This window comes from Podarcis pityusensis, assembly GCF_964106645.2.
Source record: "Podarcis pityusensis genome assembly, chromosome: 5".
Taxonomy (NCBI): domain Eukaryota; kingdom Metazoa; phylum Chordata; class Lepidosauria; order Squamata; family Lacertidae; genus Podarcis; species Podarcis pityusensis.
The window spans coordinates 194,760-210,377 of record NC_138032.1 but is presented as its reverse complement, the minus strand read 5'-3'; the positions used below and the strand labels follow the sequence as shown (position 1 = coordinate 210,377).

Here is a 15,618-nt window from a genome sequence, read left to right as displayed (position 1 = left end):
GGTTCTCTTCCCCCAGGGCAATTCAGGACTTGGCTTCAGCATTGCAGGAGGTACGGACAACCCCCACATTGGGGACGACTCGAGTATCTTCATTACAAAGATCATCCCGGGAGGAGCTGCTGCCCAAGATGGAAGATTGCGGTACGTCAGTTCCTTCTGTGTTCCAGGCTTTGGCTCCATCTAATGTCCATCTTAGCAACAGTCCGGGGAAAGAGGCAGCGTGGCTGCTGTCCCTGCAGAGAGCAAGCTGAGCTGGTGTGGGATTCATCCAGTCCTGATTCCTGACTCTTAGGAGGATGTTTGCAGCAGCCTGGAGCCTTCAGCATTAGCCGTCTCTTCAGGGTTGGCCATAAGGCAGAACTGGGGAACCTGTGCCCCTCCAGGTCTTCCCCTCAGCCGCAGGCAGCAGGCCCAGAGGGAGGGGGAGGAGCTCTAGGCCAGTGACCAAAGGGCGCCCTTCTTGCCCAGCATCTTGTTACCAGTGGCCATCCAGGTGCCCATTATGGGCAGCCCACAAGCAAAACCTGAGTGCAACAGCAGCTCCTCTCTGCTTGTGGTTTCCAGGAACTGGTTTTTGGAAGCATTAATGCCTCTGACGGTGGAGAAAGAGGATAACCATTGATAACCCTCTCCTTCATGAATTTGTCTCTTCCTCTTTTGAAGCCATCCAAGTTTGTGACCATCTTATGGCACTGAATTTTTGTTTGTGTGTGTGTGCTGTGTAAGAAGTACTTTCGTCTTACCTTCCATCTTCCATCATTGAGTTCCATTCAATGAGCCCATGGATGTAGCATTCTGAGAGGACAAAAGCGTGTGTGTGCGTGTGTGTGTGCGTGTACCTGGATGCCATTCAGGGCCACCTTTGCTCTCCACCTGCAGGGTGAACGACTGCATTTTGCGCGTCAACGAGGTGGACGTCCGTGATGTGACGCATAGCAAAGCCGTAGAAGCCTTGAAGGAGGCAGGCTCTGTAGTCCGGCTGCATGTCAAGAGAAGAAAACAAGTAACGGAAAAAATCATGGAGATCAAGCTCGTGAAAGGCCCCAAAGGTTTGTGGCGGAAGGGAGCAAGCCATGCTTAGTTTAGGGATGGGATGGGGGTGGCATTTGGACTGCACACAGCAGTGCGTGGTTTTGGTTGGAAATTCCAGTCGCTCCTGGAGAAGCTGGAAGAGAGCCCATGCCTTGTGGCCTTGAAGGCTGTGGGCAGCCTTCACCCCCAAGTTATCACTGGTGGGTGACTGTGAGCCTTCCAGCACATGGACTGGGGGGTGGGGGTGTCCCTGCCCTTGCCTGATTCTCACCAGACCATTCCCTGCTCCAGAGTCCCCGGCTCAACAGTGGAACGGTCTCCCTCAGGAGGTTGTGGATTCTCCTTCCTTGGAGGTTTCTAAGCAGAAGTTGATTGGCCCTCTATCACAAGTGCTTTAGCCAAGATTCCTGCATTGCAGGGGGTTGGACTAGATGACCCACGGGGTCCCTTCCAGCTCTACCATTCTACCATTCCTCTGCTTTTCCCACAGAGGTCTGGACTGTGGTCAGATACTTTGACATGCAAGCTGGTTGTAGAGTTGCAGACAGCCTGCGGAGGTTGTGCTGATGACGGTCTTTGCTCTCTTGAAGCAGGTCTTGGGTTTAGCATCGCTGGGGGTGTTGGAAACCAGCACATTCCTGGAGACAACAGCATCTATGTCACCAAGATCATTGAAGGAGGTGCAGCACACAAGGATGGCAAGCTCCAGATTGGAGACAAACTGATGGCTGTGAGTTGAAGTTGCAGTATCCCTCTGTTTTTGGCACAGCTCCACAGAGGCTGTCCTCAAAGCCAGGGGTTGCCCTCCTTTCATGCAGGACTCTTTGTTGGGAGCCAGTGAGTCATTTCTAAGCTACAAAGCTGCCTTGGAGGTCTCCCTGAGTCTCTGCAGTGTTGCCTGCTGCATCTTGGCAGGTCAGTGGTTTATCATGGAGAAGACTGCAAAGCTCACTTGACTGCCTCTGGCTTATCAGAGCCAGATGTATCCAGTTTTCTTTGTGGGGAAACAAGCCCTGGACTCAGAACACCTTGCACAGCTAAGGAAATCCTCTAAATGGCACTGCAATATGGGAAGTCAAACATGGGAGGGCTGGACAGTCCTTAAGAGGCCTCTGTCAGTCCACAGGAGAGGCTCTAATGTACAAAGACAGCAGTAGAGAACTGAAAACAAGATATGCTTGACTATAGAAAGCCCCGAGGTCTGTGCCGTCGGGCTCATGTGCTGGCCCCTGCCTACTCCCAGCGCAGAAAAGGGCCTTGTGCGTCTCTCAGCCATTCCTGGGAGAATCCAGCCAGTGCCATTTAATCAGACTGTCCAGGGCCTGGCCTGGAACTGGGCTTGTAAACAAGGGACTTTGTTTTGGATTATGGTTTTGAGCATCATAACTGAGAGGAAATGTGGAAATGGAAGCAGTCCTGATAATTAAATGACAGGAGATTTAAGAGATTAGGATTACATAATATAGCAGCATAGTTAAAGACAGCTAAGAAGACAGCTCTTGATAAGGAATAATGAAAATGAAGCCAAACCCCAAAGGAAGCCCTTCAGCCAATAAAATAAAGCTGCCCCCATTGTGATGCCTTTATGAAAAAGTACAGTGAGAACAAGAGCAGAGCTGCTCTGTGCTGGATCAGGCCAAAGGAGACCCATCTGGGCCAGCATCCTGCTGTGGTCAATCAGGCAGCTTAGAAGCAGGATTCCACCCGATGGTGGTTTCCAGCAGGCAGTGGGCAGAGAATAGAATTGGGGGCTCACGTTGAGCTCCCTGCTGTACTTTGTAGGCACATCCTGCAACAAGAAGGAACACAAGCTTTTGCCAAAAAAGTGCAAGTGGACAGTAAGATGCTTAAAAAAATAATAATTAAGGAGCACATTGCTAAAAGCATTAAGACCAACAACAAGTTGGTCCTTTAAAGATGTTAGTAGCAGGATACTGTTGGGGCGGCAGTTGGACCCTTAGATTAGGATGGTTGGTATTAAATTTCTATACCACCTTTCATCTGAAGATCACAGGGCACCGTGCAATATAATAACGGAAAAATAGCATCATAATAACAAAGAAAAACAATACCCCACCATAGTTTAAAAGGCCATAGATTGTAGTATAATTATTAAAGTTGAATGACAAGCAAGTCAGAGGAGGATAAGGAGATTGTGGAGAATCTGAACGAATCTCTTGTGCCTGTCTTCACAGCAGAAGAAACGGCGGATCCCAGTGCCAGAACTCACTTCCACAGGAAGGGAGTCTGAGAAACTGTTAGTGGGTAACCATTTCAGGAGGATTTTGTGAGGGGGCACCCCACGGGACCACACCTGCACAAGGTCCTGCAAGATAAATGCCCTGTCTTCCTCTGAGAGCACCTTTGGAGGAAGGGTCCCTCATCCGACAGTCATCCAGAGTGGGGGCTTGTTGGAACAGAGGACCACCCTAGAATGCACTGCTCCTGGACGTCCCAAATTGGCTTTTTTCAAAAGGACCATGTCGGTTGAGGCCAGTGAAAGCTGTTTCCAGTCAGAGTGGACAGCTGAGGCCCTTCTAGACACAAGGAGGTGGAATTCTGAGCAAAGTGCAGGCTCCTTCCCTACTGTTGTACATGTGGGGTCAGAGACTTCTGAGGGATGAGTTCATTTGGTCTCCCCCTCTCTCTCTAGGTCAACAGCGTTTGCTTAGAGGAAGTGACACATGAAGAAGCAGTGACTGCCTTAAAAAACACCTCCGACTTTGTTTACCTGAAAGTGGCAAAACCCACCAGCGTGTTCATGAACGACAGCTACGCCCCGCCAGACATCACCAACGGTGAGTTGTTCTCTGGCAACCGGCAATTACTGCACTTCGGCTCCTTCCTTTGACTGAGGCATTCATACCTTGTACGGTGTGCTTGTGAAAGGAGATTTTCAGATTCTATGCCTGCTGGTCCGTTTCCTTTTTTTCGGTTATGTAAAAGATGACGTAAGCAATAATTTTCAAGAAATAGTAACTTAATTATTACAAAATCTCAAGGTGGCCTGTATATGGGAAAATGTGTTCATCTCATTAGTTTTTAAGAGAAAACAAGGCTTAAATCTGTTGAAACAGTGGCTATGACTAACTTAGGGCTATTATTTTCAATGGGCCTACTCTGAGTAGGAAGGACTTAATTGGATACAACTCCCAAGTTCATTGTATCTGTGCAGAGAGATGTTTTTCTTAGAACCAGGATGGGGCCAGGAGGGCTGTAGCTTGCATGCAGGAGATCCCAGGCTCCACCCAGTGGCAGCATCCCCTGCTGTCTCCTTGAAATTAAGATAGATGCATCTGTAGGTACACACTGAGGCATGCTATAACTTAAAACTCAGCAGGCATTTACAAGGAAGCTGTGGTCTAGCTGAAGGAATGCTGGATCCTGTGCACAACTTTAGCCCATCTAAATGGCCATCCAAAGAAGCCAGCCCCCCAGCCAGCTGTTGGGGAGGTCAGTTTCCCTCTCTCTCTCCCCATGAGTGCAGGAGGCAGCTTGGCCCAGACATGAGGAAGCAGCTTGTGGGGGAGGGAGGCACTGGCAGAGTTGAAAGCAAAAGATTTGGCTTCAGCACAAATGGTTTGCACAGTTTTTTCTGATGTCCCACATATGACACTTGCACAGAGTTCACCATCTACATTTCTCTCCTTCCCAGCTTATTCTCAGCCTGCCGACAACCACATCAGCCCATCAACCTACTTGGGGCAGACCCTTCCGCCAGCGTCGCCAGGGAGGTACTCCCCTATCCCCAAAGGGATGCTCGGAGACGATGAGATCACCAGGTAGGGAGCTGCTGGGTCCCTTGCAGAATGTCCCACAAGGCTCCTACACCTCTTCTGGATCCACACGTCCTGCCGCAGTGGGGACATTGGTTTCCAGGCAGGGGTTGATCATGGCGAGGGTTTGCCAAACATTCCTTCCTCTTAGCACGTATCTCCCCTTCATCCTGAGTTTGTGCTTCTTCAAAGTCCATGACGCCTTTATGACACCTTTGGTAAAGGCTGTTCTCCAGTTGGAGCACTCGCAGGCCAGTGATTCCCAGTTGTTAGTGTTTATACTCCTTTTTTTTTTAGATTTGCCTTGAGAGAGTCTTTAAACATCTTTTGTTGTCCACTGGTGTTTCATTTTCCATTCTTAAGTGGGGAATAGAGTAGTTGCTTTGGAAGATGATAATCAGGCATCCAAACAACATGCCCAGTTGTTCTATCCCGCAGAGCCATAGGTGGGCTCACAGGGATCCAGAAACTCAGATTCCCAAAGAAGGCTTCCCACGCTACCAGGTTGATTGGTGGTTTATTACAGATCAGGGCCTTCTTGGGAGTGGCGCCCGCCCTGTGGAACACCCTCCCACCAGTTGTCAAAGGAAAAAACAACTACCAGACTTTTATGAGACATCTGAAGGCAGCCATGTTTAGGGAAGCTTTTAATATCTGAAGGACTATTGTATTTTAATATTTTATTGGAAGCTGCCCAGAATGGCTGGGGAAACCCAGCCAGATGGGTGGGGTATAAATTATTATTATTATTATTATTATTATTATTATTAGGAAAAAACAAAATCACCACGAAAGGTCTGAAGGCTCCCTCCTTGTCCCTGTTTCCAGCACTCTGTGGGGCAGACTCCCCAGCAAGAAGATGGCTTGTCTGCCCACAGGCACTGGAGCAAATGTACTTGATACAGTAGAGCAGCCCACAGGTGGCCATGATCTCCACCACAGCCCAGGTTCCCCACAGGTGGTTGATATTGCTCTAATTAGGCCTGGAGCCTAGTATCCCATTCCCATGGATGACGACAACTCCCTTTCTTGAGCTGGTCACCATTGAGACACCATTGATCGAATCTTTTGAGGAGTTGAAGATGGTGTTTATAAGTGGTCCATGTTTCACAAGCATGTAGTAAAGTTGGTAGTAGAATAGCTTTGTAAACGAGCATTTAGGTTTCCCTGCAAATGTCCTGGTCCTCAAACACTCTGTGCTTCAATTGGGAGAAAGCTGCACTAGCAGAGCTCAGGTGATGCTGGATTTCGGCATCAATGTGTGGAAATATAACTGCCCAGGCAGGAGAAGACACGTTACACCATTAAGTTCGATTTGTGGCACTGTGGAAGGGTTGTTTTGTGCTTGTTGGTGTTTCACTTTGGTTTTTGGGATATTGAGCGGTAGGCCATCCTAAATGTATTCACAGAAGCTTACAGGAAACTTGGCTTATCGCTCAGTATACCAAAAACCAAAGTGCGCGCACACTATGTTGTCATCAGCATATTGAAGCTCTATGGTGGAAGTTGTGGGACCCCTATGTTGGCTATTTGCAGTTTAGTAGCTTCAGAGAGCTTGCTGGGGAGACCATGCATTAAAAAGGGACTCAAAAAGTACTTAAACAAGGTTTTAATAACAAAAACTCCTTTTACACTAAAGATAACAGCAAACATGACCCAACCACCAACCCATTCCCCAGGGTAATGGGAGAGCTAGGTGCTGCTCCTTATATACTATACCCAATTGCTGACTCAGCTTGATTAACACAACTCAGCAGCACCTGCTATGTTTCACAGCTGTAAGACTGGGTCTCGTTATTTGCCCTGGCCCTTAAAGACATACACAACTTGTGAAGCAATAATGGACCTTCACAGTTTAAAGTGACCATTCAACACCCTCCTCTTTGCTTACAAGGCTTCACCAGGCAGAACCGCTCAGGGACCTGGTCCACCTGGTGGAGGCGGATCGGCTTCAGACAGAGGAGTGGGCAAGACACAGGCAGGTGGAAGAAGGAAGGGTAACCGTATTCCTCATAGGCCCTGTCTGGCCAAGACAGCCTTGGCTTCTGACTCTGACCAGCCTCGCAGTTTCATGACTGGCAGTTTCTTTATTCTTTTCTTTATTATGCTTTTATATATGTTGGAAGGCGCCCAGAGGGGCTGAGGCAACCCAGTCTGATGGACGGGGTACAAATAAAACAACAATTATTACTACTATTATTATTACCATTGTTGTTGTTGTTAACTGACTGAAATCTAAAAAGGTGTTTTTGAGTTCTAGCCCTAATATTGGCAGGCTAATGGCGGGAATTCTCTCCATCTTTCAGGGAGCCACGGAAGCTGGTGCTCCATCGAGGATCCACAGGGCTTGGCTTCAACATAGTGGGAGGAGAAGACGGCGAAGGCATCTTTGTCTCCTTCATCCTTGCAGGGGGGCCTGCAGATCTAAGTGGCGAGCTCAGGAAAGGAGACCGTATAATTTCAGTAAGATGACTGAAAGGGGAAGAGCAGGACTCTCCCTTGTTCTGACTCTGCTTGTTTTTTTGACCCTTGAGGAAGGTGGGCAGCATGTAGCTAGCCCATGTGGGGCACTGAGTGTGGGGCAGTGTGCTTCTTGGAACCACCAGGGGGACAGTTCTGGGTCTCACCAGCATCTCAGTCCACAGGTTGTCCCTTGGAAGGTCTTGCTTTATTTATTCATTGCATTGTATCCAGTCATTTCTCCAAGGAGCTCAAGGTGGCCTACATGGTTCTCCCCCTCCTCATTTATTCCCCACAACAACCCTGTGAGGTAGGTTAGCCTGAGAGGCAGTGATGGGCCAAAGGTCACCCAACGAGCTTCATGGCCCGGTGGGGATTTGAGCCTGGTCTCCCAAGTCCTAGAATCCAGCGCTCTACAATCTACACCACACTGCCTTTTTATTACTTATGTATTTATCTGTGATATTTATAAACCATCCACCAACCAAGTTCTCTGTGCAGTTTACATAATTTTGAGGGTCTAGGATAGGTCAGCAGAAGGTGCCGGAGTCTGCAGCCTCCTGCCCCTGCTCAAAGATCCCAGCCTTCACATTCTGCGCAATGTCCCTCCTTGCTTTCCTAAATATTCTGTGTTTACATTTGTTTTGCAGGTAAATGGTGTAGACCTCAAAGCTGCAACTCACGAAGAAGCAGCTGCTGCCTTGAAAAATGCCGGCCAAGCTGTCACCATAGTGGCTCAATACCGTCCAGAAGGCAAGTGAATTACTGAGTTAATCCACCTGTCCTGCAGGGGAAAGCTGCGTTGATTAAGGCGTGGGGGGAGGGGAAGGGGGTTAGGGTACTGACAACAGCAGGCAGAAAGAACATCTCTGAACGTGAGCAGAATGTGCCCACATGAAGCCCCGAGTTGGTTGGTTTCCCACCATGGGTTAGTGTTTCAGAGAAGGACACTGCAACCCCCTCCCCACACGTGCTGGAACAATGCCAGTTGCTCAGGGCAGGTGAGGTAGACATTGCAAGTGGCCAAGGGATGTGTCCTGTTCCTGGAATCTGCAGCGGAATCCTGTTCCTGTGCCAATGACTAGCCTAAAGGGCTTCGCCAGCCTGACTTCCCCCCTGCAACTGTTGGCTACTCATGTATACTCCTCCTCATGTATACTCCCTTTCTTCCATTTCTTATACATGCCCTTTTTAACTCACAGCTCATCCATAAGCTCCTTATGCAGCCACATGGGTTTCCTTCGATGCCCCCCACTTTTCTTTCTGGTTGGTATTGTCTGCATTTGGGCCTTCAATATTCTCCTTTTAGAAACTCACATCCTTCTTGGACTCCCTTCTCTCTGAGTATTTCTGACCCTGGGATCTCACCCAGTAGCTCCTTCAGCTTTTTGAAATTGGCCTTCTTAAAGTCCAGAGTGTGTGTCTGACTACAGTACACTCAGTTTTCCCTTACCTCTGTATCCTGAAACCCAGGAGAACATGATCACTTTCTCCCAAGTACTTCCACTTTGTTGATCAGTTCCTCCCTATTGGTGAGGACCGAGATAGATAATCTGCTTGTTGCTTCTTCCACCTTCTGGGAAATAAAATTGTCAGTGAGGCAACAGAGGAATTTGTCATTCTTGGCAGAGTCGTGAGTCCCAACAGTTATTGGGGAAGTTGAAGTCCCCCATGATTACCAAACATTCAAAAATAGAAGATATACTAATCTGCTCTAATAAGGCACCATCCAAGTCTTCAGTCTGGCTTGGCGGTCTGTAGCAGACACCGACAGTGAGGTCACTGTTTCCTACAGTTTTTACCCATATACTCTCAATCTGCTTTTCATGCTCCAGGTCATGGATTTCTTCAAATGTACGCATCCTTTATATATAAGGCTGCTACTCCTCCCTTCCTGTTCGGTCTTCCTTTTGAACAGGTTATACCCCTCAATTCCTACATTCTAGTCATGAGTCTCATCCCACCAGGTTTCAGTAATGCCTACCAGGCCATATTTGCCATCCTGTACTAAAAGCTCCCATTCATCTTGCTTGTTTCCCATATTCTGTGCATTTGTGTAGAGACAACTGAAACCATGAGACATTCCCTGCAGCTATTTCCTTCCCGCCCTTTAGCAGGTTTCTAGAGCACCACCTCAGTCTCCTGTGCATCAATGAAGCTCTTATCCCCAGTGTCAGGTGTCCTTTTGACATTTGTCTTGTGTTTTGTCCCTCCCCCTCAAGATCTGGTTTAAAGACAAACATAGCACAGGTGTTGCAGGTCACTGCAGCAGCCCCCTCACCCTCCATGTCTCTTGGTCCTATCCACACCGAGAGACAGCGCTCTGGGCCTCCCCCTTGAACTCTCCCATTAAACACCCTTGCAAATGTCCCTGTTGGCAAGCTCCCAGCATCTGCACTGAGTTAAGGTTGACTGCTGCTGGCTGCTAGCTGCTAGCTGCTCCCTCAGGCTGGCTTCCTCTCAGCTGTCACTCCTCCCCATCTGATCTTGTGCTCCAGCAGAGCAAGCAGCCACACCCTCAGGCTCCCAAAGACACAGGCTTCACTCTCTTCAGGCTCCTCCAGCAATCTTTCCCCCTGTTTCCAAGGCCAGTTTGCAGGCTCTGGTCACGAGCTCCCAGAATCTGCACTGAGCTACGTTTGAAGAGGGACAGAAACACCTTTGCTCCCAACATCTTCTCTTCCAGAGGCAGAGAGTTGACTGTTCAAAACAAGTAAAGATTGGACAATATTCCAAGAATATCTCAAAAAGTACTGTGATAATGCAAATCTCCTGACAGATTTAGATTGAATCTTGAATTACAAGGAAACCATAAAAGTAAAAATTACTCTTGATAAGTAACGGAAAAAATAAGAAAGTTCATATAGATAAATAAGGTGTAAAAGGTACAATGCGGTGAATCGGAAGTTAAAGTACAGTGGTACCTTGGGTTACAGATGCTTCGGGTTACAGACTCCACTAACCCAGAAATAGTACCTCTGGTTAAGAATTTTGCTTCAGGATGAGAACAGAAATTGGGCAGCGCCTCTCTTCTATTAGATTCACTGCTCTCCTCCCCGCCTTGGGGAATGCTTTCTCCCTCTGAGAAACTGGAAACTTGTAACTCTTCCCTGACATATACCCTGCCTTTTTCCCTGACGGGCTCAAGGTAGCTTACAGATAAGATAGGAACGGCTAAAAACACACAGAGAGAATGAAGCTATCATTGGAAAACAAACATAGAATTAAAACTATATATTGATACAAATATAAAAGGTCTATTAAGAACATACTAATAATTACAGTGAAAACAGCACAGCACCAGCTCTCTGATCACAATCGTCTACTCTGCTTATCTGTGCCAGCTGGAGGTGGGAAGCTTTAGTTCCCAGGTAAAATTCAACTTTCTGTGCACTAAGTTAAGTTACTTATAGTGTTGCTTTCAAATAGCACTTCAATCAGGAGCCTGAGAAATAGGCTTGTGCCATAGAAAGGAGGGTCTGAGCCAGCCAGGTTCCCACCACTTGCTGATCTCCCTGCAGGAGGCTGCCAAGCCCCTGGCCCCTTGGTCTGGCTCTTCTGGGAGTCCAGCCACTGTCAGTAGAGCAGGTGGCGCTGCTGGCGAAGGAAGGAGCTGCTTGTCACCATGCGCCCAAGTTGGATGTGTGCCATTTCCATAATGGCCGTGGAGTGACAGGGCAGAAGCAGCAGGCAGGCGGCTGGGTGAGTTGGGCATGGAAGCCCCTCCCAGCACCCAGGCTGCCTTTTTCCCAGGGGTGCTTTGTGTTTCTTCATCCAAGCCTATGACCTTCACTGCTGATTTTTCCTTCTGGCCGTTGTATGAAAGAGACCACTGTGTTCTTTCAAGAGATGTCCAGTTTCTCTTTGATGGGATCGTGATCTGGACTCTGCAGCCAATTGTGTGGGAGGGTGGGGGAGGAAGTCAGGATTGCCAAGGCTGCCGTTGGCACAAGCCTCTCTGCACCTTCTGGAGCAGGTGATGGTCCTGATGGGCCCCCCTTCCCTTGCTCCTCATGTGCTCCCAGCTTGGACTGGCTTTAATCCGAGTCACGTGGGCAGCAGGCAGAGACGGCGGAGGTGTGGCTTCTGCCCAGGAGGACTGAGAAGCAGAGCTGCCGTGAGTTCTGCTGCTTCCTGGCTGCTTTAGTGAAAGGTGCTTGGCTTGCTTTGGCTGGACCCGTCAGCTGGAGAGAGGCATGTGAGTAGAGAGCGCCATGAGATCAGACGAGCAAACGCAGCACTGCCAGGGTTAGCAGGGGCCCCTGGTCGGGGCTTGGTCTTGCTGGAGAAGGCAATCCAGTTAGTGCAGATTAGAGTGGGAGGAAGGAGGGAGGTGCAGCTGGAGTGTTTTCTTGCAGGTGGCAACCAGGTCGCTGCAAAAAATCTCTGCCAGAATTGCCCCTGCCAGGGCCCTTTGCCGGCTCCTTGCTCTGGCTGGCTGGCCAGGAAGTGTTCACAGAACCCCTGGTGCTACGCTGTGCAAAGGATTCTCCTTGCTTAGAAGCAGCCGTGGTGCTTCTGGTGTTGTCTTGTTGCCACAGACAGAGGTCTGGTGGTTGGTATCCAGAGAGGGGAATTTTCTCCCCCAGACGTTTGCCAGGCATGTTCCCTGCAGGCATACCTGGGGGGTAGGGGTAGCTTGTTGAGCTGGTGGTCGGCAGAAGGTAATTGGGATCTGCCAGTAGATCGGCAAGGAGGGTTTCTGACTCCCAGCTGGTTAACCAATAGCAACAACAAACAGCTTTCTCAAGCTACGTTAGGCTACTGAAATGAATAAAGTCAACCCAGAACGGACTGTGGCGATGAGCTCAGTTCAGTCCTAGGCTCAAAATGCCCTTTTGTGCTCTGGTTGTCCTGCCTTGTGCAGACGGCTCTTCTGGCAAAGGGCAGAGCAGATCCAGCAAGCCTGAAGTCTGCCCATTCTGGGCAGTGCTGGGTCCTGTCTTGGAATTCCATATTGTAATTCTGCATGGCCCTGGGGACTTGGGTGTGTGCTTATTTTTAATATTTTGTTTTATATATACTGTGGGTTTAAACCATTTTGTTTTGAGCCACTTCAATTGAAATGTGGTGTGCACATTTTCAGAGAGTTAAAATTCTGGTTTTATGCCAGGGAGAGAAAGAGTGCTGGAGAGACTTCACCGTTTGTCACAAAAGCTAGACTGTGGAAAACACAGCAGAACTTGAAGCCTTTGGAGGGAGCACACTTTGCAGCAGCAGCAGCAGCTGTTGTTGTTGACTGGTTTTCATTTCTGTTTGTCAGAATACAGCCGTTTTGAAGCTAAAATACACGACTTGCGAGAGCAGATGATGAGCAGCAGCATCAGTTCGGGGTCAGGGTCCCTGCGGACAAGCCAGAAACGGTCTCTCTATGTCAGGTAAGTTGCCTTCTGAGCCAGTTGGTGGGACTTGCCCCGGAGCTGCTCTTTGGTGACTGGGCTTGTTCCTCTTGTTCCTCAGAGGATGCGGAGACTGTGGCAGCTGCAAGGATGCAGCTTTGCTGGGCGCTTTCTTTGTGGTTGGCTCAGTCACCTTGGAGCAATCAAATGGTCTTGGGAAAATTGGCTTTCTTGCTTGAATGCAATTTTCAAGTTCAAGAATATCCCAGAGGAAGTTGCCAAGGTTTGCTGGCATGCACCTAGGAGGGCAGCAGGTGTCTCCCAGAATTCTGGTTCTGCAGGCATGTGTTGCACTGTGACCTCCCCAAGGGGCAGAATTGCTGACCAGGGTTGCACCTTTGTCTGTCACCCAGAATGGCAAGCTGGCTTATGGAGAGCTAGCAGTGGCCAAAGGGATTCCATGATGGACGGAGGTGGAGGAGGGTAAGCTGACCGACTGGAGGGCTTGCTGGTTAGTTGCCTTGCAGCTTAGCGGTTCCGGGGCAGAGCGCTTGCTGAGGAAGGGCCACTGGCAGGCAGCCTGTGCCTCCATTGCTGAAGTCGGGAGGCTTGTCAAAAGGGCAGCTGACTGCAAGAGGGTGAGGGGGGCGTTCTGCCTTTCTCTTGGGGAGAAGGAGAGGCGGTGGTTGGCGGCTGATGTTGAACAGTCAGAGTAGTTGCAGATGCGGGAGGCCACCTGCCTGTCAGAAACTTTTGTAAGCTCAACTGCCCCATTCTCTCATTGCCTGGTACATAAAGAGGGGACCACGGACCAAGACAAACCTCTCCAGGCGTCTTCCTGATGAAGCACAGCCCGGGACATCCATAACTTTTCAGTCCCGGTGTGCAGCAGCGATGCATATCCGAAGATATGTGCACACTCAATCAGCAGAGTAGAGCAGAAATGATGTGGAGCTTACGTGTGGCATTCTAAGTAATTTATTAAGCAATATATACAGAACAAAGCAATCATGGCGTCCTCACACATCTTCTCCGAGAGAGAGAGAGAGAGAGAGAGAAAGTAAGTAAGTACAAAAGTACACTTTCCAAGCCTGGAAAATAAACACAGACATGTGATGTAACAATCACATATCCAGCAACGGGAGAATGAAAATGCTGACATCCGGAACACCAGAGGAGCCTGCTGAATCTGGCCCATCTAGTCCAGCACCCTCTTCTCAGAGTGGCTGAACAGTTGCCTGGACTGCTGGCTCCTTTGTTTGGTCTGCTGGGTCTTGAGTGTCCTTCCTCCATGGGGGAGGGGGTGAAAGTCTCCAGGCAAGGACAGGAGGCTCAAGTCAAATCTTTGGGGACAGGCCTATTTGTCCTGCTGGTGCTGGTAGGGCGCAAATTAAACCCTGTGCTTCATGTCCGTAAGACTGAGCTTCTGATCAGCAAGAGGAGGACTAGACCATGTTAATTCATAATGATGCCTTGACAAATTTCTCTGAAACTCCTTGGGCTTTTGAATAAATGCTTTCTTCTCTCTTGGGTTTGCAGCTGTTAATAGACTTAAAAGTAGCAATGTCAAACCACAACAAGGTCTCATGGCTAAGGTGGAATAGCCAGATCTGTCTTTTGCAGCAATAACAAAGGGTCCTGAGCAAATGTATCATGGCATAAGCTGCCACAGACTAGAGTTCTGTCTGGTCTATGAGCACTGATGCTGCAGTGAGTGTGTTGGTCCAGGAGGAGCCACGAGGCTTGTTAAACACTTGAGTGCATTAGGAGGAGAATTGTAAGGTATTTCCTGGGCGACTCCTGGACCCCTTCCGACAGAGCAGAGAGAGAGCCAGGAGCACAAGGGGCCTCAGCGCTAGAGACCTTGTGCCTGGGGAGAGGGAGGTGCTTGCTCACACACAGCCGGCATCAAGGCGGAGCTGCTGGAGGAGAAGGACTGGGCTCCTCTTCTGCCACCGCCCAGTTTGACTGCAAGGCAGTTCCAAGGGAGACAAGTGATGACAGCTTGCCAGTGGGGACCATCGGCTGTGGGGAGGACTGCAGGGCCTGCTCCCTTCCAAGGCCTTTTCCAACTGGCCCAGGGGGCGTGGCCCAGGCCTTTATTTGGAACAAACTTTTGGGGAAGTGTGGGAAGTGTTCTGCCATTGCTTCCCTGTTCCAAGTGGTTAATGGGTTCTAAAATGTCCTCAAGCAGTCGGTGGCAATTTAAATTTTTATTTCTTTTTTTCCTTTTTTCCTTTGTTGGGTATGGATATTTGGTTGGGGATTAATTTTAGTATAATTGTTCTGTTTTTGTTTTTTGTTGTTTTATTGGTTCTGTATAGTTTGTGTTTTGTTTTTAAGGGGCGGGATCAGGGCTGCCTGGGAGTGGGGCCCCAGCCAATACGATGGCTGGGACAAGTTCCACGGGGGGAGAAGCACTGGGACATCCGATCTCAGTGATCATGGGCAGGAGGCAGAGTTACGCTAAGACCAGACCATGTCATTACCGAGGAGGAAGGTTTAGTCGTTGTTTGAAGACTATCCCTGCCTCCGGGTCTGGCCTTGACCGGATGGATACTGGAATCAACAGGGGAAATCCACATGACCTGAAGGTGTTGCTGTGTAATGCCAGGTCAATTATGAATAAAACCACTGCCATCCACAACCTGATTGTGGATGGAGGATTTGACCTGGCATGTGTGACAGAGACCTGGTTGGAGGAAGCAGATGGGCCTGTCCTTGCCGCTGCTTGCCCACCAGGTTTCTCTTACACACTGCAACCCAGGTCATGTGGAAGGGGAGGGGGGGTTGCAGTGATTTTTAGGAAGTCATTAACTTGCATCAGGCGTCCTATTGGGAAGACCCAGTTTTCTGAGTGCATGTTCTGGAAGTTGGGAAATAGGGGCAGTACAGGATTCCTTTTGGTGTACCGACCTCCCCGCTGCACCAAGGATTCCCTGTCCGAGCTGCTTCAGGTCGTGGCGGATGTTCTCCTGGAGATACCTAGTTTGGTTGTCTTAGGGGATTTT

At 49.2% G+C, this 15,618-nt stretch overlaps 1 protein-coding gene across 15 annotated transcripts in view; it reads left to right on the top strand.

Moving 5' to 3' along the window:
- Nucleotides 1-15,618, top strand: part of DLG1 (discs large MAGUK scaffold protein 1) — an 86,557-nt gene that overhangs the window by 48,648 nt on the left and 22,291 nt on the right. For 8 of the 15 annotated variants that reach the window (XM_081007425.1, XM_081007423.1, XM_081007420.1 and 5 more), the window contains 8 exons: nucleotides 17-141; nucleotides 880-1,049; nucleotides 1,623-1,762; nucleotides 3,686-3,830; nucleotides 4,688-4,814; nucleotides 7,115-7,271; nucleotides 7,919-8,021; nucleotides 12,532-12,646. In XM_081007425.1, coding sequence (XP_080863551.1) covers nucleotides 17-141; nucleotides 880-1,049; nucleotides 1,623-1,762; nucleotides 3,686-3,830; nucleotides 4,688-4,814; nucleotides 7,115-7,271; nucleotides 7,919-8,021; nucleotides 12,532-12,646 — 1,082 coding nt within the window. The remainder of the gene's footprint in view (nucleotides 1-16; nucleotides 142-879; nucleotides 1,050-1,622; nucleotides 1,763-3,685; nucleotides 3,831-4,687; nucleotides 4,815-7,114; nucleotides 7,272-7,918; nucleotides 8,022-12,531; nucleotides 12,647-15,618) is intronic. The other 7 variants (XM_081007414.1, XM_081007427.1, XM_081007426.1 and 4 more) reach the window with 1 other exon arrangement.